At 36.4% G+C, this 24,225-nt stretch overlaps 1 protein-coding gene across 6 annotated transcripts in view; it reads right to left on the bottom strand.

Annotated features, from left to right (window-relative positions):
- The window catches only part of angpt4 (angiopoietin 4), a 115,538-nt gene that overhangs the window by 8,369 nt on the left and 82,944 nt on the right, over positions 1–24,225 (bottom strand). For all 6 annotated transcript variants that reach the window (XM_087258064.1, XM_087258062.1, XM_087258066.1 and 3 more), the window contains 4 exons: positions 22,840–22,961; positions 11,869–12,101; positions 4,012–4,124; positions 3,785–3,886 (listed from right to left, as the gene is read on the bottom strand). In XM_087258064.1, the coding sequence (XP_087114190.1) occupies positions 3,785–3,886; positions 4,012–4,124; positions 11,869–12,101; positions 22,840–22,961 (570 nt within the window). The remainder of the gene's footprint in view (positions 1–3,784; positions 3,887–4,011; positions 4,125–11,868; positions 12,102–22,839; positions 22,962–24,225) is intronic.

Genomic DNA, 24,225 nt, shown 5'->3' with positions numbered 1-24,225 from the left:
TCACTAGCTTCAGGTTACGCGCATTCACCACACGCAGCGAAGGGGCGTGGCCAGAGGCGGTTCAACTGGATAAACTAAATTGGCCATCGTGTATGTGTGTGTATGTGTGTGTAAACATATGACAAAAAGTCAAACAGGTTTGTAAGAAGTAAAGGTAACACTTTATAATAACTACACACTATGATTCATTTACTAAGCATTAGCATCTAGTGAATTCATTATTTGTTATGCATTAACTCTACATTAATAAATGTTAGTAAGCAGTTTAAAACTGCAGCTACAAATGCTCTATTCTTGACATTAGCACCTATAAAATGTGATTAATAATTGTATTTTCATACTTAGTTAATGATTTATATTTCATTACTAAATTAAGTATCATATTATTTACAAACCGTTTGTATTTAAGAGTAGTTAAATTAGAGTCAAAAAATGATTAATAAACTATTGAAATCAATATTTATATATCTTATTATTCAAGCATATTCTAATAGTTAACTAATATGCTAATAAATGTTTGATTAACTCAACTTCATGCAGTTTTGTGACCTAATCTAACGTGAGGACTATTCATGCTTTATAAATCCCTTATAAATGACTATTAAAGGCTCAGAATCAAATGAACTATAATCTTTGCAATCTTTTCTAAAAAGTAAAATTACTGTAAAGTTTAAACAGGGCCAAATTACAGAATTGTCAAAATACAACATAAAACTGGATAAAACAACAATAACAACAATATAATAATTTAACAATATAGTAAGATGCAATGTTTAAACTCTACAGTGATTTTATTTTAGATCAGGTTGCAAAGATTTATTTTTCATTTGTAGTACAGTTTCATTTGTGTATCTTTAAATGAATTGGAATGAATAATGACATTTTACCTGTTTAGAGTTTAACTAAGCCTTTAATAGTCATTTATAAGGGATTTATAAAGGATAAATAGTTATCATTTTAGATTAGGTCACAAAACTGCATGAAGTTGAGTTAATAAAGCATTTATTAACATACATAGTGACCATTAATATATGCCTAAATAATAAGACATATAAACGTTGATTTCAATAGTTTATTAATCATTTAATAGCTCATTCTGAATGATCCTAAAAACCCTCAACTACTCTTAAATACAACTGGTTTGTAAATAATGCAATACTTAATTTAGTAATGAAAAATAAATCATTAACTAAGTATGAAAACACAATTATTAAGCACATTTTAAATATGTTTGTTAGTCAAGAATGCAGCATTTGTAGCTGCATTTATAAACTGCTTACTAACGCTTACTGATGTAGAGTTAATGCTTAACAGATAATGAATCCACTATTTGCTAATGCTTAATAAATGATTTATAGTGTGTAGTCATTAAAAAGTGTTACCGAAGTAAACAGTGAGTAAATGATGACTGAATTGTTAGTTTTGGGTAAACTACCATTTTAAGGGTGTAACAGTACACATTCATACTAAAAGATTGTGCAAATAGTACTGAGTTTGTTGAAGAACCTTTATTATTACAATAATAGTGCTGTCTATAGTTTTTAGCATTGACTGAGGTTGTTGTTATCCTTAAGAAAATGTCATTTATTTAAAAACAGAGGCAATGTATGGGTATTTTTCGATATTAAGGGGGAATTTAGCTTACTCAGCTATGACTGAAACACAATAGTAGATGCAGGACAGCTGTTTGGATTTCTTAAAATAAATAGGCACATTGTTAGTCTTTTATTATTTGTTTCCCAGAAAAGGGTCTCATCCTTTATAGTGTTTTAGAGAAAGAAAGGCTCACAATGACTTTTGGCAAGATGAACAAAAGGCTGAAAATTGCACTATTGATTTTTACTGCTTGCTGCTCCAATTCTGCATATTTCAGCTCTGAAAAAATCAGCAAAAAGTGGCGCTATTTAATACAGACTGTACAAGCAACTGCCAATGACGCCAATCTGTCATGTACAATTTTAGCCTCGCTGCTTCATTGTGCTTTGGCTGGATTTGGAGCTTATGTCATCAGAGTTGTGCAAAATCTATACAAAAAATATATAAACATTCTCTAAACATAATCAATAAAATTTTTATTACCATCTAAAAAAGTAAAGAGAGGTATTTGTCTAGAAAGTGGCATGATAAAGTGCTCTATGGGAGTGTGGATGGTTGCTAGGCTGTTCTGAGTTGTTGCTAGGGCATAATGGATGATTCCAAAGGATTAATGATGGTTGCTAGGATATTTCGTTAGTTTCCAATGTGTTTTAGGTGGTTACTAAGTTGATAAGGTATAGTATTCAGGAATAATGCTAAGGTGTAGGTTATTATGGTGGTGCTAGGGTGTTCTGGATAATTACTAAGAGGTTGTTGGAAGTTGTTAAGGTATTCAGGAATAATGCTAAGATGTTGCTAAGGTGTTGCTAGGTTGTTCGGGGTTGTCATTATGGGGTTGTGGGTAGTTGTTAAGGTACAGTATTCAGATATAATATTAAGGTGTTGGTTATAAAGGTGTTGTTGGGGTGTTCTGAATGGATATAAATGGGTTATGTGGTTGCTAAGGTATTTAATGAGTTTACAAGGTGTTGTAGGTTGTAGGTGTGTTGGTTGCTAGGGTATTCTGAATGGTTACTAAAGGGTTGCAGGTAGTTGTTAAGGTATTCAGGAATAAGGATACGATGTTGGAAACTAAAGTGTTGCTAGGATGTTCTGAATGGTTACTACAGGGTTGTTGAGTGGTTGCTAAAGGGTTTTGGGTGGTTGCTAGAGTGTTCTGGGTTGTTATTAAGGGGCTGTGGGTAGTTGTTAAGGTACAGTATTCAGGAATAATGCTAAGGTGTTGGTTACTAAGGTGTTGCTAGGGTGTTCTGGATGGTTACTAAGGGGTTGTTGAGTAGTTCCTTAGGATTTTTGGGCAGTTTCTAGGATGTTCTGGCTTGATACTAAGGTATTGTGGGTAATTGTTAAGGTACAGTATTCAGGGATAAGGTGTTGGTTACTAAGGCGTTGCTAGGGTGTTATAAATGGTTAACAAGGGGTTGTTGAGTGTTTACTAAGAGGTTTTGGGTGGTTGCTACAGTGTTCAGGGTGGTTACAAAGGGGTTGTGGGTAGTTGTTAAGGTACAGTATTCAAGAATAATGCTAAGGTGTTGGTAACTAAGGTGTTGCTAGGGTGTTCTGGGTGGTTACTAAGGTGTTGCTGAGTGGTTGCTAAGACTTTTGGGTGGTTGCTAGACTGTTCTGGGTTGTTACAAAAGGGTTGTGGGTAGTTGTAAAGGTACAATATTCAGGAATAATGCTAAAATGTTGGTTACTAAGGTGTTGCTATGATGTTCTGAGTTGTTATTAAGGGGTTGTTGAGTGGTTGCTTAGGAGTTTGGGGTGATTTCTAGGATGTTCTGGGTTGTTACAAAGGGATTGTGGGTGCTTGGTGGGCTGTTCTAAATGGTTACTAAGGAGTTATAAGTTGTTGTTAAGATATTCTAAGTGGTTGCTAAGCTGTTCTGAATGGTTACTAAGGGGCTTCTGGAGTATTCTGAATGGTTACTAAGGAGTAGCTAATGCATTCTGGGTGGTTGCTAGGCCAGTTTCTAGGCCTGAGAAACTGGTTACTAAGGGATTGGAAATGGCTGCTAAGGTGTTCTGGGTGGTTGCAATGGGTTTTTTGGATGGTTGCTATGGTGTTGTGTGTGGTTTCTAGGCTATTCTGTAAGGTTGCCAAGGTATTGTGGGATGTTGCTATTCAATACTAGATGGTTGCAATGAAGCTCTATAATACACATTAGAATGTAATATATCCACTCACCAGCTTGTAGTCTTTCCAGCCTTTCTGGAAGTTCACACTTCCATTGGCTCTGTGCTGGAATACAGTCCAGCCACCTCCACTTGTCACCATATCACAGAAGACCTGTCAGAAGCATACGATACGTCTCAGTCTCACTCTCTTACATTTAAGCTGTTCCTCATTCTGTATGTCACAGCCAGGCTATATCGCACTGATTCCCCATACTTGTGAAAGAACGCATCCCACACCTTGGTTGGCTCCGTCATGTCTCCGATGTAAATGTGGTAGACGCCGCTGGTGTTGTGACCGGATTTATAGGCCTCAGCACAGTCTCGGAAACGCTGCTCATTTGGCGTAATGCCTGTCAGGGAGAAATACAGACGCTCTGAGATTCATAGTTTAGAAGGAAGGCAAGGAAGAGCCAACAAAAGGCCATTGTGGCATAGCTGAAAGTGTATTCGTACAAGTACTAGGATACTCTTATTTGAATACAGCCTTAATTTAGTTCACTTAAAATAAACTGTGAAAAAAATACAAATAAAATAAAAATAATTGAGGCAGTGGCGCAGTAGGTAGTGCTGTCGCCTCACAGCAAGAAGGTCGCTGGGTCGCTGATTCGAACTTCGGCTCAGTTGGTGTTTCTGTGTGAAGTTTGCATGTTCTCCCTGCCTGGTTGCGGCTGGAAGGGCATCCGCTGCATAAAAAACTTGCTGAATAAGTTGGCGGTTCATTCCGCTGTGTTGACCCCGGATTAATAAAGGGACTAAGCCGACAAGAAAATGAATGAATGAATAATAATAATGGTGATACACTCCATAATAAGGTTTCATTAGTTAATGTTAGATAACATATTTACTAATGTGAACTAAGAATGCCCAATACTTTCATTCATTTTCCTTCAGCTTAGTCCCTTATTCATCATGGATCACCACAGCGGAAAGAACTGCCAACTATTCCACCATATGTTTTACACAGCAGATGCCTTCCAGCTGCAACCCAGTACTGGGAAACACCCATACACACTTTCATTCAAACACACACTCATAAACTACGACTATTTTAGTTTATTCAATTCATCTACAGTGCGTGTCTTTGGACTGTGGGGGAAACTGGAGCACCCGGAGGAAACCCAACACAGGGAGAACATGCAAACTCTACACAGAAATGCCAACTGGTCCAGCCGGGACTCGAACCAGCGACCTTCTTGCTGTGAGCTGACAGTGCTAACCACTAAGCCACCATCATTGATTAATCATAGTTCAACATTTACTAAAGTATTATTAAAATCCAAATTCATGTTTGTAAACATTAGTTAATGCACTGCGCGTTAACATGAACTATAACATTGAAGAATTTCATTTTCATTAATTAAAGCAAAATTAATAAATATGGCAATAAATGTATTGTTCATTGTTTGTTTGTAAATAAATTAACTAACAATAATTAATACAGCCCCATTGTAAAATGTTACCACAGCGATAATAATAATAATAATAATAATAATAATAATAATGATGATAATAATAATAATAAAATAATAATATAAATAATAATAATAACAATAACAACAATAATAATAATAATAACTATTATTATTATTATTATTGTTATTAATAAATATTTATAATAATATTATAATTATAAAATATTACTAATAATAAAATAATGTTAACAATAATAAAATAATACTAATAATAAAAAAATATAATAACAATATATAAATAAATAAATAAATAAATAAATAAATAAATAAATAAATAAATAAATAAATAAATAAATAAATAAATAAATAAATAAATAAATAAATAAATAAAATAAAGCCTAACCAGGGACGAGAACTGCAAATTAGTTTTATGCTATATGCCCTATGTACGTGACATTGGTTGTCTTTGTATAACAATGTCAAGTGTATTGTCCCTGTTAAAAAACAAGCAAAATAAAAAAATAAATAAAAACAAATAATGATAATGATTAAGTAAAAAAAAAGCTGTAAAAAACACAATAAAATATCTAAAACATATCTAAAGTTAAAACAAAAACAGAAAATATGTAAAACATACATTAATAAATATTGGTGACGATCTAAAATAACACTGATTCATATTGTAACTAACGTCATATTACAGGTAGAATGTTTAAAAAAAGAAATCATTACCTGAACTGAAATAAAAACATAGCACCACACTTTGTTTTAAGGTACAATTCCCACTAATGATAAGCCATTAAATAGAATTGTGCCCTTAGTAAACTACTAGCTTTTTATTAGCTTCTAGTAAGTAATATTACTACAAAAAAGTACTAATGAACAGCTAATATCTTAATAATAGAAAGCTAATAAGCCACTAATAAATAATAAAAACTGGTAACACTAAAGTGTTACTGAAAAAAGAAATATCAATCATACTTAAATAACTACTAATCAACTAACATCATATCATGGAAAATTTAAAAAAAAAACAATTGTTAAAGGTCCAATGAAGTGCTTTGAAATGTGCATTTTCATACAACGTCTGACGTAATCTCAACCGATATATACACACAGGCCACTTTATTAGGTATATTTGTCTAACTGCTCGTTAATGCAAATTTCTAATCAGCCAATCACATAGCAGCAACTCAATGCATTTAGGCATGTAGACATGGTAAAGAGGATCTGCTGCAGTTCAAATCAAGCATCAGAATGGGGAAGAAAGCTGATTTAGGTGACTTTGAATGTGGCATGGTTGTTGGTGCCAAATGGGCTGGTCTGAGTATTCAAGAACCTGCAGAAAATATCCAGTGAGCTGCAGTTCTGTGGGCACAAATGCTGTGTTGATGCCAGAGAGACAGAGGAGAATGGTCAGACTGGTTCCAGCTGATAGAAAGGCAACAGTACCTCAAATAACCACTCTTTACAACCGAGGTATGCAGAAGAGCATCTCTGAATGCACAACACGTCCAACCTTGAGCTGGATGGGCTACAGCAGCAGAAGACCACACTGGGTGCAACTCCTGTCAGCTAAGAACAGGAAACTGAGGCTACAATTCACACAGGCTCACCAAAATTGGTCAATAGAAGATTGGAAAAACGTTGACTGGTCTGATGAGTCTCGATTTCTGCTGCGACATTCGGATTGTAGGGTCAGAATTTGGCGTCGACAACATGAAAGCATGGATCCACCAAGCCTTGTATAAACAGTTCAGGCTGATGGTAGTGGTGTAATGGTCTAGGGGATATTTTCACACATTGGGCCCATTAGTACCAATCGAGCATCATGTCATCTTAAAGGGAGAAGGGCATGTCTGAAACTAGAGAGCTTTAAATTGGTCACGATTTGATGAAAAACTGAAATATGAGTAAACGTGAACATTTTAGTGACAAGCCCTACATGTTTATATCAGTTTTTAAATCTTCTAAATGCAAATTTTGGCACTGTTTTGGTGCGTACTATGTAATGTAATGTAATGTAATGTAATGTGTATTTATATAGCGCATTTATCGTGTATGGCCATACACCCAAAGCGCTTCACAATCATGAGGGGGGGTCTCTCCACACCACCACCAGTGTGCAGCATCCACTTGGATGATGCGACGGCAGCCACATGACAACGGCGCCAGTGCGCTCACCACACATCAGCTATTGGTGGAGAGGAGAGACAGTGATAGAGCCAATTCGGTGATCGTAAGGGCTGATAGAGGGACTTTGGCCAGGACACCGGGGTTACATCCCTGCTCTTTCACAAGAAGTGCCATGGGATTTTTAATGACCACAGAGAGTCGGGACCTCGATTTAACGTCTCATCCAAAAGACAACGCCCACTGACAGTGTAGTGTCCCCTTCACTTTTACTGGGGCATTAGGACTCACACAGACCCCAGGTTGAGTGCCCCCTGCTGGCCTCACTAACACCACTTCCAACAGCAACCTAGTGTTCCCTAGTGGTCTCCCATCCAGGTACTGACCAGGCTCAGCCCTGCTTAGCTTCAGTGAGTAACTGGTCTTGGGCTGCAGAGTGACATGGCTGTGGCAGATACTAGCTTATAGATATCCTAAAAATTAACAGTACTAATACTAACATCTAAAACATTATATTTTAATTTCATGGGACCTTTAAACAATTAAAACAAATCTCAATCATTCTTAAAAAAGACTAATTAATAATATATGTATGACTCAATGATAAACGATGTGGATTTTTGTGCAGAAACCTCACATGCTCAATTTGTCTTGTGAATTCGCCACACAGTGTGACAACAAAAACGATGTGGCTTCTACTGTGAAAGGAACCAGATTTAAATTAATTATGTGACCTCAACTTTTCAAATATAAAGTCCGCAGTGATCTACTTTCGAAATGAGTCATTTAATCGCTGCTTTGTTCATGGTGCATCTGAGAGAGTGTTTATTTTTAACATTGGGTACATTCGGTTCTTCATTTATAATCTGTCATGTCTTCTGTCCGTATAAAATGCTGCAGTCTTGATTTAGCTTATCAGTGTATGTTGTGACGCATGTGAACTTCATCCAAGACACGAGAGCTCGCTGCCAAAGACATCACTAGCGAGAGCTTATCCCCCTCTCTCCATGAATCACGGCGGCTCCATTTATCATTAGTGTCACTGTTAATTAACCACAACTTTCAGGTCATGTTAAGAATCGAATCTGCCACCAGATTTAAAAGCTGTCGCATGAGCAAGAATCAGACATGTCTGTCATTCTCAGACAAGTAACCTGACCTCGTAATCAAAAATGAGGTCAGATCGGATCAGCGAAGCACAATTAACATTAGCAAGTTTCAATTTATAAATTTAAAACCCGAATCATGAATAAACAAGCATAAATATTTTCAACTCAAGCTCATTCTGGAAACATAGCCCCGCGGACGTTTCTGGAGACCGTGATTTACGTGGCCGGAGGTACGTACGTCCGCGTTTAGTTTTTTTTGAGCGAACGCTGCGGGGCGGTGTGGCGCCGCTCCACTCCTCCTCTTCGTGCTTGCCGGCCGACGGCTCGCCTCCGAGTGGAGGGCTTTCCCGAAGCAACCAGTTTGTCCGCTTCGCTCACAGTGTTGCGTCGGCGGAGCGGAGGCCCCGGAGGAGGAGGAGCCGGCTGCGGGGACGACGACCGGGATCGAGTCAGGGGAACAGCGGATCAAGAAATCAGGTAAGATGAAAAACAGAATCTGAAAAATAAGGGCGAGAATGTGGCGGGATCCGAAAATGCGGTCGAAATCGAAGATGAGGGCTTTTGCTTTTTTTTTTTTTCTGGACGGCTTTTGCAAACCGTCGCTCGGATTTAGGAAAGGAGGAGGAGGAAGAGGAGGGCGGCCAGCTCGGCCGATCTGGCAGTTTTTCACGCGAGAACGGCGCGGGTGCAAACGTGGATCCGCGAAAACAAAAAGCGCTCGAATACGTACCTCCCGGGATGTATCTCGCGGTCTGCAGAAACGTCCACGGGGTTACGTTTCCACAATGAGCCCGAGTTGATGATTTCCTCAAAAGACCAAAACAAATATGTCTTACACTGAAAAAAATGACTTAGAACCAACTTAAAAAATTACTTTAATCGCATACAGCTAAAAAACAATATGAAAGTATAATGGTATGGTACGGTACGATTCGGTACGGTTTTATGGCCGTTTCCACTGTCACATGGCACACCGAATCAAACCGTATCGTACAACTTTTTGTCAGATTCTACCCTGTGCCCCGTAGTTTTTACGAGCCAGTTTAAAGCACGAGCGGTTTCGCTTTCTTGCTTGCGCTCGCGTGCGCATTTGATATAACAAACTTCTTGAGCTGATGATAATAATGCAGGTGGAATGAAACTTAAAATCTGAATGAAATCAGAAGGAAAATCTTGGAAAATAATAAATGGATGTTTTATTTTAAGGCAAAATTATAATTCTTTTTTCATTAATAAGTGTTATAAATATAGACTATATTTTATAAAAGGAAAGTGTTCAGTATTTCAGCACATAAGAGCAAGTAATAAAATATAGTCTATATTTCATTGCGCTCAGCAGCTATGCACTAATAAAGCTCTTTAAGTATTTAAAATTTCCTTTTTTAATTTTACCACGTCATATAAAAACATAAACACTTGTTTGAGGACACAGAACACATTTTGAAAAAAAGGTTGCCTCGTTTCTGCTTTCACTCATCATTAATTTAATATTAATCAAAATGCTCTGTTTGCACGATTAATATCTTCATATCCAAATACTATATAAATAATATTTAAAACCTTCTCTGGTGTTTATTGTTTTTAGAAAATATCTAAAATCTTTTTTTCAGACAGGCTTTTGAAAAACGAAAGTTTAAAATGGCTTTAAAAAAGTTGGATTTGTATATAGTACCTAAATTGTTCTAGCTAGCTTTTGTTAGTTTTATATTGGTTTATTTATTGTGATTTTATTATATCCGATATTTGTAATTCTTTAAATTATTTCAATATAGCTTAGGCTATTTTATCAAGATATGACAATATTGTGTTGAGCCTACAAAAGAGGACACAAAAAGTTTGTAAAGTTGTAAAGTTTTATCTCTTTCTGTTGTATTCATATAGTGTATTATCTCTAAAATAAATACACAATAAAAAATATAAGAAAAAAAAAGCGCTCGCGGCATCAACAGAGCTGTGAAGGGAGCGCTCTTTTGCCTGGTCTCACATTCACATGCAGGCATCTAAATGCGCACAAACACACCCTTTAAACTTGACAAAAACTTTCGAAAACCTTTACTGTCTGCTGTGCATTTAATATGGTTTAAAGATTTTTTATGCGCTATATCAAGGAGGAAGCAGCAAAGAAAAGTCACTTATAAATTAAAACTACTTTATTATTTTATGCAACAGCCTTACATTTAAAAGGGAAACATAAGCGCGATCATGCGCAAAAAGACCCGAGCTTATAAAGCTAGATGTTTTCTTTCCAATATTTGCGGTTATTGCGGTGGGAAAACTGTGCCCGCTTCTCATTTCACTCCGCCCTGAAGCCCCAGCTGGCCCTCTTTGGCCCAAGGTATTCAGCGGCCGAAAAAGGCCGGCTTCTGGCCCCAAGAAAGCCCCGCTTTGGCCCGATTAGCACCTGGAAGTGACAGTGGAAACCCCACTGGCCTTGGCTTGCCCTGGCTCGCTCGCTTTATGCGCGATAGTGGAAACGCGGCTATTGAATGCTGATTCAGACTGTTTCACTTCATGTGTTTTAACCTAAATGATTCATTTGAAAAACAGAATCGTCTGTAAAGAGTTGTTCGCTCATTATTGTACTAGTTTTGATTCACCACAACGTAAATATAGCTGCAGCTATGTGACGTTGAGCGACCCACTAGTCAAATTATAGTTTTGACTTGGAGGAAACTGAAAAATGTCATTTATTCATTCATTCATTCATTTTCTTTTCAGCTTAGTCCCTTTATTAATCTGGGGTCGCCACAGCGGCATGAACTGCTAACTTTTCCAGCATATGTTTTACGCAGCGAATGCCCTTCCAGCTGCAACCCATCTCTGGGAAACATTCATACACTCTCATTCACACTCATACACTACAGACACTTTAGCTTACCCAATTCAACTATAGCGCATGTCTTTGGACTATGGGGGAAAGCGAAGCACCTGGAAGAAATCCACGTGAAGACTGGGAGAACATGCAAACTCCACACAGAGATGCCAACTGATCCAGCTGAGGCTCGAACCAGCGACCTTCTTGCTGTGAGGCGATCGTGCTACCTCACAGCACCACTGTGCAGCCCAAAATGTAATTTAATATTAATCAAAATACTTGTTCTGTTAAAAATGTTAAAAATGTTAAGAATCGTATCTGCCACCAAAAGCTGTTGTCTGAGCAAGAACCGGCGTGTCCATCATTAACAGACAAGTAACCTAACATCATACATACATTTAAAATGTTTACACAAATTATTCTTTAAGAAATTCCCATAGCACATTTTTGAATGTTGTTAGCTATACAACCCCAAGTCAAAAAAAGTTGGGACAGTATAGAAAATGCAAATAAAAAAAGAAAGAAGTGATCAAAAGGCTCCAAAAACAGCAAACTTATTGGTCAATCTTTCTCAAACTCAACTATCATATTCACAAACTTCAGATGACAGAATGTTTTTTCTTACCTGTCCCAGAAGACACCATGCCAATAAGTGTGTGTACAGACTTCATGAGCTGCTGATGCTGTTTCTGCAGGGCTGAGTTATTGCTGCTGGCCGCTCTCAGCTGTCTCTCTAGAGCCGTAATGGCGGCCGTCTGTCTCTTCACCAGGTCCTGCAGTCGCTCCTTCTCCTCCCTCATGTCCTCCAGCTCTGTCCTCTGCTGTGACTCCAGGACCAACACCTTACTCTCCAGATGACTGGTGGAGATGACATACAGTCGAAGTCAAAATTATTAGCCCTTCTGTGATTTTTTTTCTTTTTCAAATATTTCCCAAATGATGGTTAACAGAGCAATTTTTCACAGTAGTTCCTGTAATATTTTCTCTTCTGGAAAATGAAATTTGTTTTATTCTGGCTAGAACAAAAACAGGTTATTAAAAAAAAAAAAAAGAACATTTTAAGGTCACAACTATTAGCCCCATTACACAATATTTTTTCAGGTGTCTACAGAACAAACCATTGTTATCCAAGAGCTGCATCCCAAATCACACACTAAACACTATGCACTAAGTACTCATGCACCTACACACTCAACAGCATAGTACATGTTTATAGTGTCGTCCCAAAGTAAACACTAAAGCTTTTTTACTTAGCGGAAATTCAAACTGTTTCCCTGAAGATGTTTGACGGTTCCCAAATCAGTGAAATAAATGACCAAAGTATCAAATAATACCTGCCATGAGTATAACCGTATTCACCATCAGGAGGTGCTATAACCGCTCTCGTAGGAGAACACTGCTCTCACCAACCAAAACAAATAAAGTTATCTGACATGTGCGCTCGAAAGCTCCGCCCCTTCCTCTATGTGAGCAAAGCTGCGGTTGTTGAGTGCGTGAATGTCCATCATTACACACGTTTTACCGGTCGAATGAGTGCATCATCCGGTTAATTAAAGTGCACTTATTATTTTTAGAGTTTTCGGTGTGAATGCACTACTTACCCTATTTATACTACAAAAGGGTGTGGAATAGTGCACAAGTATGCGACTTGGGACGCACCTAATGATTTGCCTGATTACCCTAAAGGGGATCACACACCAGATGTGGTGCTTGGCGACGCACCGCAACCCACCACGCATCGCCATGCATTTTAGAATTCTAAACAAAGGTTTCAATCAGGGTAAACACACTGACGCCGCAAGTCGGCGACAGTGTACGGCACCCAACCACGACTCAAGCGGAGCATGCAGTGTGCGACCTGCTTAATTTGCCTAGTTAACCTTCTTGCTGTGAGGCAACCATGCTAACCACTGAGCCACCGTGGAGCCACTAATTTAAGATTAAATAAAATTTGATAGTTTAGACCGAAGTTAAATGATAACAAATTACTCTATCTTTTTAAGTTGGTTCAAAGTGTCATTTATTTCAGTGTAAATTTAAACTGAAATTTAACTAAAGTTTAACTTTATTTGTGTTGGAAAAATTCTTATCTGTGACCTTACCCAAAACGTAAACACAACTACTACCTTACTAACTATTAATAAGCAGCTTATTAGTAGTTTATTGAGCTAATAGTCTTAGTTGGTTTGTTAATAGCATAAATTCTACCCTAAAATAAAGTGTTATCTTTTATTTATTTTAAATTTTTTTGCTGAATCTCTGCCCAGAACACACTAGCAACTGACCAAAATACCATAGCAACTGCATAGTAATCCTGTAGATCTCACAAACAACCACATATCCAACTGTATTCACCTTATTCTCTGTGTACGAGAGGGCGCAGCCATTTGAATCTTTTTGGCTGGAGACTTCCAGTCTCATTCACTCCAATTCATTTTTAGACGTTTAAAAAGGCTTGTTTTGCTGCTTAATGTCAGACATCCCAAGTCTCCCGGAAGTTGCGGGAGTATCCCTCAAATGCATAGACACTCCCGGATGCCCGCAAATGAATGATAATCTCACGGAAATTGCTACTACAAGCTGGGAAAACGTCAGATAAACATGCCAATGCAATTAACGTTATAGCTGAATAAATCTAATATTTACACATGTGCTTGAGGAAGGAATGATGGGGGTAGTTACAATACTATTACTATTTTCCATAACATATATGCCTTTCCATAACATTAGCTGATGTTAAAACTAACAGATAGCACTATAGATATTTATTGATTAGCAATGTTGTGCCATATCTGTCAACGTTGGGATGTAAAAAATTTGGGACAACAAATAGCTTCAAATGATAGAATACATAACAAACAATAGAAAATATTGACAATAAAATTAAATGCTAAAATTATGAAAAGCATTGGCCTATACAGAAATTAAATAAAGTTATAAAATCTGTTTAACTTTTAATTGTATTTGCATATTGATTAAAGTTACTATAGTTATTTAGTGAAGAGCAGCAGATGAATCTCTCATTGTGTTTTGTTTGATAACAGAGGTGTTAATGTAGGAATGCACAGATCTATGTGAATGAATAAATGAAGCATTCGAATACTTTAGTAACTGTTTGTGCACATTTAAGAGAAAATTAGTTGTGTTTAAAATAAAACACGCAGGACAGAGCAAAAAAAACAAAACAAAAAAAAGAAGCACTTTTTCGACGGTCCCTTACTGAGAGCTCTACTCCGCGCGAGCTCTCCCGGCTAAACGCATATCTTCAGCTAAACGGAGCAGTGGTCGTAATGTTGAGCGGAAAAAAAAGAAAAAGACAGCTGTGAAACATAACCAGCTTTGTCTTTTTGTAGGAAACACACTTTAGATCTTTTTAGGCTAAGAGGTTTTTGAGTTATTGTCATCTATCACTGAATGTGTCAGGAATATCAAAAACAAACCCAACTTATCCGCGCTCATTTTGTGGCGCCCCCTAGATGTACAGCGCCCTTAGCATTTGCCTATACTGCCACGGGCTGGCCCTGAATATAAGCATCATATCACAGTATTGTAGGTATTTTGTATGTTTGCCAGCTACTGTCTAGCAGTTTGCTCTGTCACCTGATATAAGTCTGCTGAACTTTGGACATTGGGAAATGGAGAAAGTATTTCCATCAGCACGTAGCATGTATGGTTGGTGATTTAGTGTATGGATCAGAGGAGATAGCACTGAATCAGTCACATCTGTTGTCAAAACAATTTACAGCCACACAACAATGAGTTTCAGAGGAATCCTGCCGACTTCAATCTGCGTGTGATTTAGTGAGCGAGTGTGTGGGTGCTGAAAAATAACACCACCCGAGGGTTTGAGGCCCGAAATAACTGGAAAGCAAATCAGAACTCAACCGAGCCGTGTAACTGAATGCTTGTGTTGTTAAATTACAGTAGATAGTCATTAAATATGGGTGGCTCATGATGCTTGTGTTTATGAAGTGCTCATGATGGATTATAGAAACGTTTTTCGCACAAATTGATTGGCAAAGACTGCTGAAATCTTATGCTACAGTTTGCAATGTGTACACAATGCCTGTTTGCTGCTATAGGAACACTTCAAAATAAGGTTGTATTAACTATTGTATTTACTAACAAAAACAAAAAATGATTAAAACATTTATAAAATTAGCTGTAACATTTATTTAATTAGAAATTTTAGTTTATCTTCAAGAGTTAAAAGAACACTGCCAGTTAGGAGATGTTTCAGCAGCTTAATTGGAGTTCATCTGTGGTAAATTCACTTGATTGGACATGATTTGAAAAGGCATACACCTGTGTATATAAGGTTCCAGGGTTGACAGTGCATGTCAAAGCACAAACCAAGCATGAAGACAAAGGAATTGTCTGTAGACCTCTGAGACAGGATAGTCTTGAGGCACAAGGCTGGGGAAGGTTACAGAAAAATTTCTGCTGCTCTGAAAGTTTTAATGAGCACAGCGGCCTCCATCATCCATAAGTGGAAGATGTTTGAAACCACCAGGACTCTTCCTAAAGCTGGCTGGCCATCTAAGCTGAGTAATCGGGGAGAAGGACCTTAGTCAGAGAGGTGATCAATAACCCGATGGTCACTCTGTCTGAGCTCCAGCGTTCTTCTGTGGAGAGAGGACAACAGAAGGACAACCATCTCTGCAGCAATCCACCAATCAGGCATGTATGGTAGAATGGCCAGATGGAAGCCACTCCCCGCCAGGACATTGCCAAAAAGCATCCAAAGGACTTTCAGACCATAAGAAACTAAATTCTCTGGTCTGATGAGACTAAAATTTAACTCTTTAGAGTGAATGCCAGGTGTTATGTTTAAAGAAAACCAGGCACCGCTCATCACAAGGCTAATATCATCCCTACAGTGAAGCATGCTGGTGGCGGCATATTAAAAAAGATTTGAGGCTGTAATTGCTGCCAAAGGTGCATCAACAAAGTTTTGAGCAATACTTTTGTACATGTGATTTTTCATGTTTTTTATTTAGAATAAATTTGCAACAATTTAAAAAAAAAAATTTCTCATTGTCATTTTGGGGTATTGTGTGTAGAATTTTGAGGAAATCAATTAATTTAATTCGTTTTGGAATAAGGCTATAACATAAAAATGTGGAAAAAATGAAGCGCTATGAATACTTTCTGGATGCACTGTATGGTTGACCAGGAGCTACAGAATTGTATTTATTTACTGTATTTATACAGAATTTATCTGATTTATGTAAAAAAAGATTCCTACTAGAGCTGCATGATTCTGGCTAAAATTTTTTATTATTATTATTATTTTTTGCCTAAAATAAAGATCACGATTTTCTCACGATTCTGTAGATGTAAAATAAAGGTTAATATGAGTGGGCTATTATTATTGTTATTCTCAAACATATCTTAAAACAGCAATAAGCTTTGTGTAGCTGTACTGTTGGTTAAAATGCTAAATTTTGTACAGACTTGGAATGGTGGACTTAAACAGACTTTAGATTTGTCCTGGTCATTAATGCTGATGATAATTCTGATGTTGAATTATTGTGTTTGAGACATATGCTTACAATCTGTCATTTTCTGCTTAAAATCTGTCACTGATGTGATTTTCGTGAATACAGAAGACTGGCTGGGTATTTTTGCATTTTGGCAGGTTTTGGATACTTTTTGGGCTGGAATCAGTCAGCTACATCTGGCAACACTGTGTGCGCTTTCAGTTTCATTTTCACAGCTAAGAGCAGTTCACTTCTGCGCGGCTCCTAAACAATCACTCTGTGCCACAAACTGAATGTCATTTACAACTTTATTACCTGTTATTACCTGTTACAACTTTATTAGCCTATGCAGATTCTGTTCACTAAAGTAGACTTCATTCAGTGGCACGCGTACCTGCCTGTACTCTGTGGTAACAGCTGACGGTCACCTCACATCACGTGTGATTTTACAGTCGCAAATACATTATTACATGAAGACAGAAATTACATTTTTTTGGGGTGAATTATATCTTATAAATACTGCATGTTACTCTTTCAACACCATTTAGAAGTGTCCACGTTGCTGAACAACGTATGTAAATGAATGTGAAGACCATTGCTTCTCTCCTGAACTTGAAAATATGATTGACAGAATTGTAGAAATGCTGGATTGAGATCGTCTAGGGCAGTGGTCCCCAACCTTTTTCTAACTGCAGACCAGTCAACGCTTGACAATTTTAATGCGGACCGGGGGGTTGAAATAATAATAATAATAAACGTGAATCCACTGTGTACTCATATGGAACTTTATTAGCACATTGCTCCAACATTACAATCCTATTATAACATTAGGAAGTAATAACTTTATTAACACATTGCTCAAACAATATAACATATAAAACATCAAAAACTGTCCATAAAGCTAAATCAATGGGAGCCCTGAGCTTGTTTCTTTGCAACGAGATGGTCCCACCTGGGGATAATGGCAGATAAAAGCCCCTTTTAACATACAGACCTTTCCGGAAAATGTCATCTTAATGCCAACCGTGTAAATAATTTTCGATAAGATGCTTATGATAAGCCGTTGTTTGTTTGTCTTCAAGACTTTTCCAAACAGCCCGTGAGCGCTTGCACACACACATACCATGCAAGTCCAGTATGCCTCTGTTCACGCGCCGTCCCCACAAATCCAGGTTGGCTTTAAATGCAGCTACTTTATCTGCCAACTTAAAGGTAACTAATTCTTGTGCGGCCCGGTACTGATTGATCCACCGACCGATTCCGGTCCGCGGCCCGAGGATTGGGGACCACTGGTCTAGGGGGTCGAATCGAGATCGCAATCTTTTTACGATTAATTGTGCAGCTCTAATTCCTACTTAGAATTGTTGTGTTGTTTCTAGTCTAAATATCTACATTTAAAAGCAAAAACAAGATTATTTTACTCGCCTCGCTGGCAGATAGTGTTGTTTGGAGGAAAGAAAAGTTGAAAACAAAACTATATTTTTACTTGAGCTAAGAATAGTTTGATATTTGGACTAGAAATGAGACAAAGCAAAGTAAGAAAAGCATTTTTGCACTGATTGTTTTAGTTTCAGTACCTGAACACTGTTAGACTCCATAGAAAACCATCAAATCACGCTACTCAAGTTATCTGATCATTAACACAATGTTTATCGCAGGAAAATAAAATACAACAATGTCAGATTTTTCTAATATCATGCAGCCCTGGTTCAAAGCATCATTTTTTTAAGTGGATGAATCTGACCTCAGCTAAACCCGCATCAATTTTGTGAGCAATTATCAGCACTTTCTCCTGCACAGTTGTAAGTCTCCTTGGAAACGAGACAAACTCTCGGTTCTCACTCAATGTGAAAATATTAAAAAGCTCTGGCCGCTCTGTAATGCAGCGGTCCTTTATAATTACATCTGATGCCCCCATGCAGCTACCAAAACATCGCTCGCAACACAGTTCAATTGGTCGTCAAAGTTGAATGACAACAAGCATTATCTGTTTAATCTAGCGAGAGCCCGGTACAAAGCTTTCTGGGAAAACCCTTTGTTCGCTGTGGAAGTGTGCAAAGGAAACTTGCCTGGGGTCTGCTTTGTGCGCTGTGCTTACTCCGCAGTTATTAAACATTACAAACAATCAATTAAGTGGCTGATTATTTCCTTTTACAAAGCCTTTTGCCCCTGCTGTGCTCTCGGAGCTGGCCGAGTATGGGAAAACATCACTTTGAGAACAACAAGAGAGACTAAAATTACAGTTGCAGACGCGATGTGACCCTTAAAAATGAGTTGCGCTGGAAGATCTTATTGCTTGTTTGGAGTTTGAATGGATTTCAATCAGTTTCATTTCTGATGCATCTATACCCTGGCTATATATTGTGTAGTTCTGAGTGTGTTGCAGGTGAGTGGGCTTGACAAACCACCTGTAGGTTACACTCTTTCCTCTCTATGCACCAGGCACATTTACATTACATTGAGTCATTTACTAGAAGCTTCTGTCCAAAGTGACTTACAATTGAAGATGCATTTCGACAAAAAGAGGCAATACAAATAAGTGCTAGCTATACAAAGAAACTGTTTGTGCTCAGAACAATATATGCTAGAGTAAGGAGGTGAGGTGTTTTTTTAGCCAACTCACCTTGTAAAGCTCACTTAAGTGAATATAAATGCAATGTTAATGCAATTGTTAGAAATAATAATAATAATTATAATAATAATAATAATGGGCGAAGCAGTGGCGCAGTAGGTAGTGTTGTCGCCTCACAGCAAGAAGGTCGCTGGGTCGCTGGTTCGAGCCTCGGCTCAGTTGGCATTTCTGTGTGGAGTTTGCATGTTCTCCCTGCCTTCGCGTGGGTTTCTTCCAGGTGCTCCAGTTTTCCCCACAGTCCAAAAACATGCAGTACAGGTGAATTGGGTAGGCTAAATTGTCCGTAGTGTATAAGTGTGTGTGTGAATGTGTGTGTGGATGTTTCCCAGAGATGGGTTGTGGCTGGAAGGGCATCCACTGTGTATAAACTTGCTGGATAAGTTGGCGGTTCATTCCGCTGTGGCGACCCCGGATTAATAAAGGGACTAAGGCGACAAGAAAATGAATGAATGAATAATAATAATAATAATAATAAAAATAAAAATAATAATTCCGGTCCCACTTTATATTAAGTGTCCTTAACTACTATGTACTTACATCAAAAAATAAATACAATGTACTTACTGTGTTTATAATGTATTTGAGAACACTTGTGGTGCTTTTGAGTTGGGATAGAGGTTGGGTTATGGACAGGTTTAAGGTGTAAGGGATGGTCAACAGTGTATTTACAAATCTAATTACAAAAGTTAATTACAGATGTAATTACATACAGTACATGCATTTAATCAAGCATAAGTACACAGTAAATACATGTATTTACACAATAAGTACATTATAACAAACTATTAATTCATATGTAAGTACATATTAGTTAAGGCTACTTAATATAAAGTGGGACCATAATTCCTTACATTTATATAGCAATTTTCTGGGCACTCGAAGCACTTTACACATTTTTTAAAAGTCTCCTTATCTGCCTGAATAACACAACGGCAGCCATATTGTGTTACCGCACATCACACACAAGCTTATTAGTGGAGAGGAGACAGAGTGGTGAAGCCAATTATTATATAGGGATGGTTCAGACAGAGGCCAGTGGGCCAGGATGCCGGGGTTAAACCTCTACTCTTTTTCAAAGGACATTCTGGGATTTTTAACGGGACCTTGGTTTAACATCTCATCTAAATGCATCTCATCTGATAGACGGTGCTCACTGAGCAGTATAGAGTCGCCATCAATATACTGGGGCATTAGAAACCACACAGACTGCAGGTTGAGCTCCCCTTGCTGGCCTCACTAACACCCCTTCCAGCCGCAACCTAGCTTTCCCATGTGGTCTGAATGGATGCAGCACTGCCTAGCTTTAATGGGTGACCATGTGAGGGTCGCAGAGAGCTAGCTGCCAGCAAGAAAGTATCTGAGGCAAATGTGCAAAACTGGTGCAAGTTGGTTAAAGCATCAGAGAGGTGAAAGAGTGTGTTTTCTACAGGTCAAGCCCACTCACCCGTGTGAGGCACACTCGGAATTGCATAACATTTTGAGATTGTCGTGTGGTGTGGCGGGGGAGAGAAGAATCCTGCGTTTGTTCACATGGATTCAAGTGATTACAGAAGAGATGGGTTTACTTTTACACTACGGACAATTTAGCTTGCCCAATTCAACAATTGCGCATATTTTTGGACTTGTGGACAAAACCGGAGCACACAGAGGAAATCCAAGCGGACACGAGGAGAACGTGCAAAACTGCACGCAGAAATTCTAACTGGCCCAGCCGGGGTTTAAACCAGCGACCTCCTTGCAGTGAGGCGTATGTGCTACTCACTGCGCCACCATGCTGCCCCTACATATATTGTCTTATTTTATTGTCTTATTTTATTTTATTGTTTTTAACCCTTATATGATTGCTATTAGGGGTGTAACGATTTATCGTTGTACGATTTATTGCGATGCAAAAATGTCTCAATATGCATCGTGGCGTTATTACGATTTGATTACGATATGACGTCCGTTTTCTCTTATTAGTTGAGCTGTTTGCACGTGAGCTACGTTCCACCTGCTGTCGCACGTGAGTTTAGATTGCCGCAGCAGTAATGTTAGCAGACCAAGATGAGTGGAGCTGAAATAGAGGATGGCCCATCCTCTCAAAATCAGACGTCTGGCAACATTTCGGTTGTACAGTCATGGCTTTAGACTTGTCCGCTTTTTGACACGCATACTGGGTCAAACCTCCTAAGGTTTAAAGTCTTCACAGTGATTTACATACTTTGCACCGCGACATGGATACCTTCTAATGGTGTTGAAAGAGTTACATACTGTATTTATAAGGTACAATTCACCCTAAAATATCATTCTGTCGTCATATAAAGTTCCCGCCACAAAATCCCACTTGATGTGAGCTGACCGTGAGCTGTTACTACAGAGGGCGGACTGATAGACGCGCGCGTATGGCAAGCCGTTTTAGCATTTAAACCTTTGTTCTGACTATCCATAAATATATTTAGAGATATCTCTAATTATATTTTGACTAGTCATAATTATAATTCGACTAGTCAGAATGACAATTAGAGATATCTGCAATTACAATTGTACAAGTACGAAATCAGATTGGAGATATCTGCAAATATATTATGACTAGTCATATTCCTCCATTGACTTCCATTGAAAAATATTTGCAGATATCTCTAAATGAGTTTTGACTAGTCACAATTGTAATTAGAGATATCTCTAAATGAATTTAATTAAATATGAATTAAATACCTGGAAATGTGGATTTTTTTTGCACACACAAAAAACGCAAGTGACCAAGCAAAGCCTTAAGCTCTTACTGTTAAATTCAATTGAATAGAAAGCTTATTTTTTTTGCACCTTTACTTAAATTGTTCCTTTATTTTGTCTCTGTCATTTCAATAATATTTTTAAGAAGTTTTTAAATTGTTTTATTTTCCAGAGACAGTCCTGTTTAATTTATTTTCTAAAAGAAGGTTCAGTTTAACAAGTTGAAACAAAAGAAATACATAAAAAATAGTTTACTTGGTAAAATTTGCATTTCAGTTTAATTTTCAATTTTTATTCCAAATATCGTGATGCATATCGAATCGTGAACATTATATTGTGATACACACCGTATCGTGAGCTGAGTGTATCGTTACACCCCTAATTGCTATTGATATTTTGAGGTTTTGAGCAGCTGTATAGGCATTTTACTGCATATTGTACTGTGTATGACTGTATGTGACAAATCAATTTTGAATTTGAATACTATAATAATGTCATTGGAAAAATAAAGGACCTTCTTGCTGTAAGGCAACAGACACAGTGCAGCCCATATATAATCTATGTAATTTAGGCGAACAATTAGTTCTCTCTTGAAAACTTCACAAAAGTCCTGACCTGAAAGCAGCTACCAGCATGTTACCATTCAGTTAGAACAAATCAGAGGTTAACAAACATATTCAATAATTTCTTGACTAATAACAGTGAAATAATAAATGGCTGCGAAATTAAAGAAATAAATGAAGAAATTCACTGAATAAAGGCTCACCTGTTCTTGTCACGAAGTTTAGAGATTTCTGAAAGCTGTGATATGAGCTCCTTCTCCAGTTTGTTTGTTGACAATGAATTCTCTAATAACTGGATAGCAATTCTTGATGTCTGGTTCATAACCTTTAAAAAACAAACCAACAAAAAAATGAGCATTGAAATTGTCATATGGTCTCTGTTTTTGCTATCTTGTTTTAATTTCTTATTCTATTTACAAAAATGATTTTATATACACAGACTATACATCAAAGTCATCTATGTGTTTTAATATTTTTCTTAAAAATTGGACATAAATTTAGAAATTTTTTAAGCAATACAATTTTTATAAAAAAGGTGAAATAATGTTCCAACATCATTCAGTATTTATGTAAAAAAGATCAATATTTTGTCATGCACGTATTAACATATATAAAAAAAATAAGGGATCACACTAAATTTAATTTAATGATTAATTAATTAATTTACTTTTATAATTATTGTTTTCTGTACTTTAGATTTTTATTATATTTTTTTTGCTTTTGGTTCATTTTTTTATTTTATTCCATCCCACTTTCTGAAAATTTTGATTTAATTTACAGTGACTATTTTTTTTAATTATTATTTTTAAATAAAATATTTTTATTTTATTGTTTTTTATTTATCTTTTTCTTTATTTTTTATGTATTTTTTACATTATTTAATTATTTATTATTATTTATTTTTTATTGTATTTTTTATTTAATTTATTCAGTTTTTTTACTTTATTTAATGTATTATTATTATTATTGATTTTTATTTTATTGATTTTTTTACTTTATTTTATTTAGTTTTTTACTTTATTTTATTTTTATTTTTTACTTATTTTTTATTTTATTTTTTTATTATTATTTTTTACTTTATTTTATTTAGTTTTTTACTTTTTATTTTATTAATATTATTTTTGTTTTTATTTCATTTTTTATTTTATTCCATCCCACTTGCTGAAAATTTAGATTTGATTTATAGTGACTATTTTTTACTTTATTTTATTTAGTTTTTTACTTTATTAAATTTTTTTTACTTTATTTTTTATTATTATTATTTTTATTTTATTCATTTTTACATTATTTTATTTTGTTTTTTATTTTATTTTTATTTTTACTTTATTTCATTTTTATTATTACTATTTTTACTTTATTTTTATTTTATTTTAATTTATTTTTTATTTTTTATTTTAAATTTATTTTTATTTCTATTATTATTAATTATTTATTAATTTTATTTTATTACATTTTCTAAAAAAATGGTTTTGATTTATTTATTGACAAAATACTGTATAAAGATTTACATGTGTAATTAATCTGTATTTTGGTTCTGTGCTGACAAGTATTTGGTGACAGAGAAATTTCAGAATATTACAAATATTTAT

The sequence above is a fragment of the Danio rerio genome, chromosome 6 (genome assembly GCF_052040795.2).
Source record: "Danio rerio strain M-AB ecotype USA chromosome 6, GRCz13ab, whole genome shotgun sequence".
NCBI lineage: Eukaryota > Metazoa > Chordata > Actinopteri > Cypriniformes > Danionidae > Danio > Danio rerio.
This window is presented reverse-complemented; position numbering and strand designations above follow the sequence as displayed.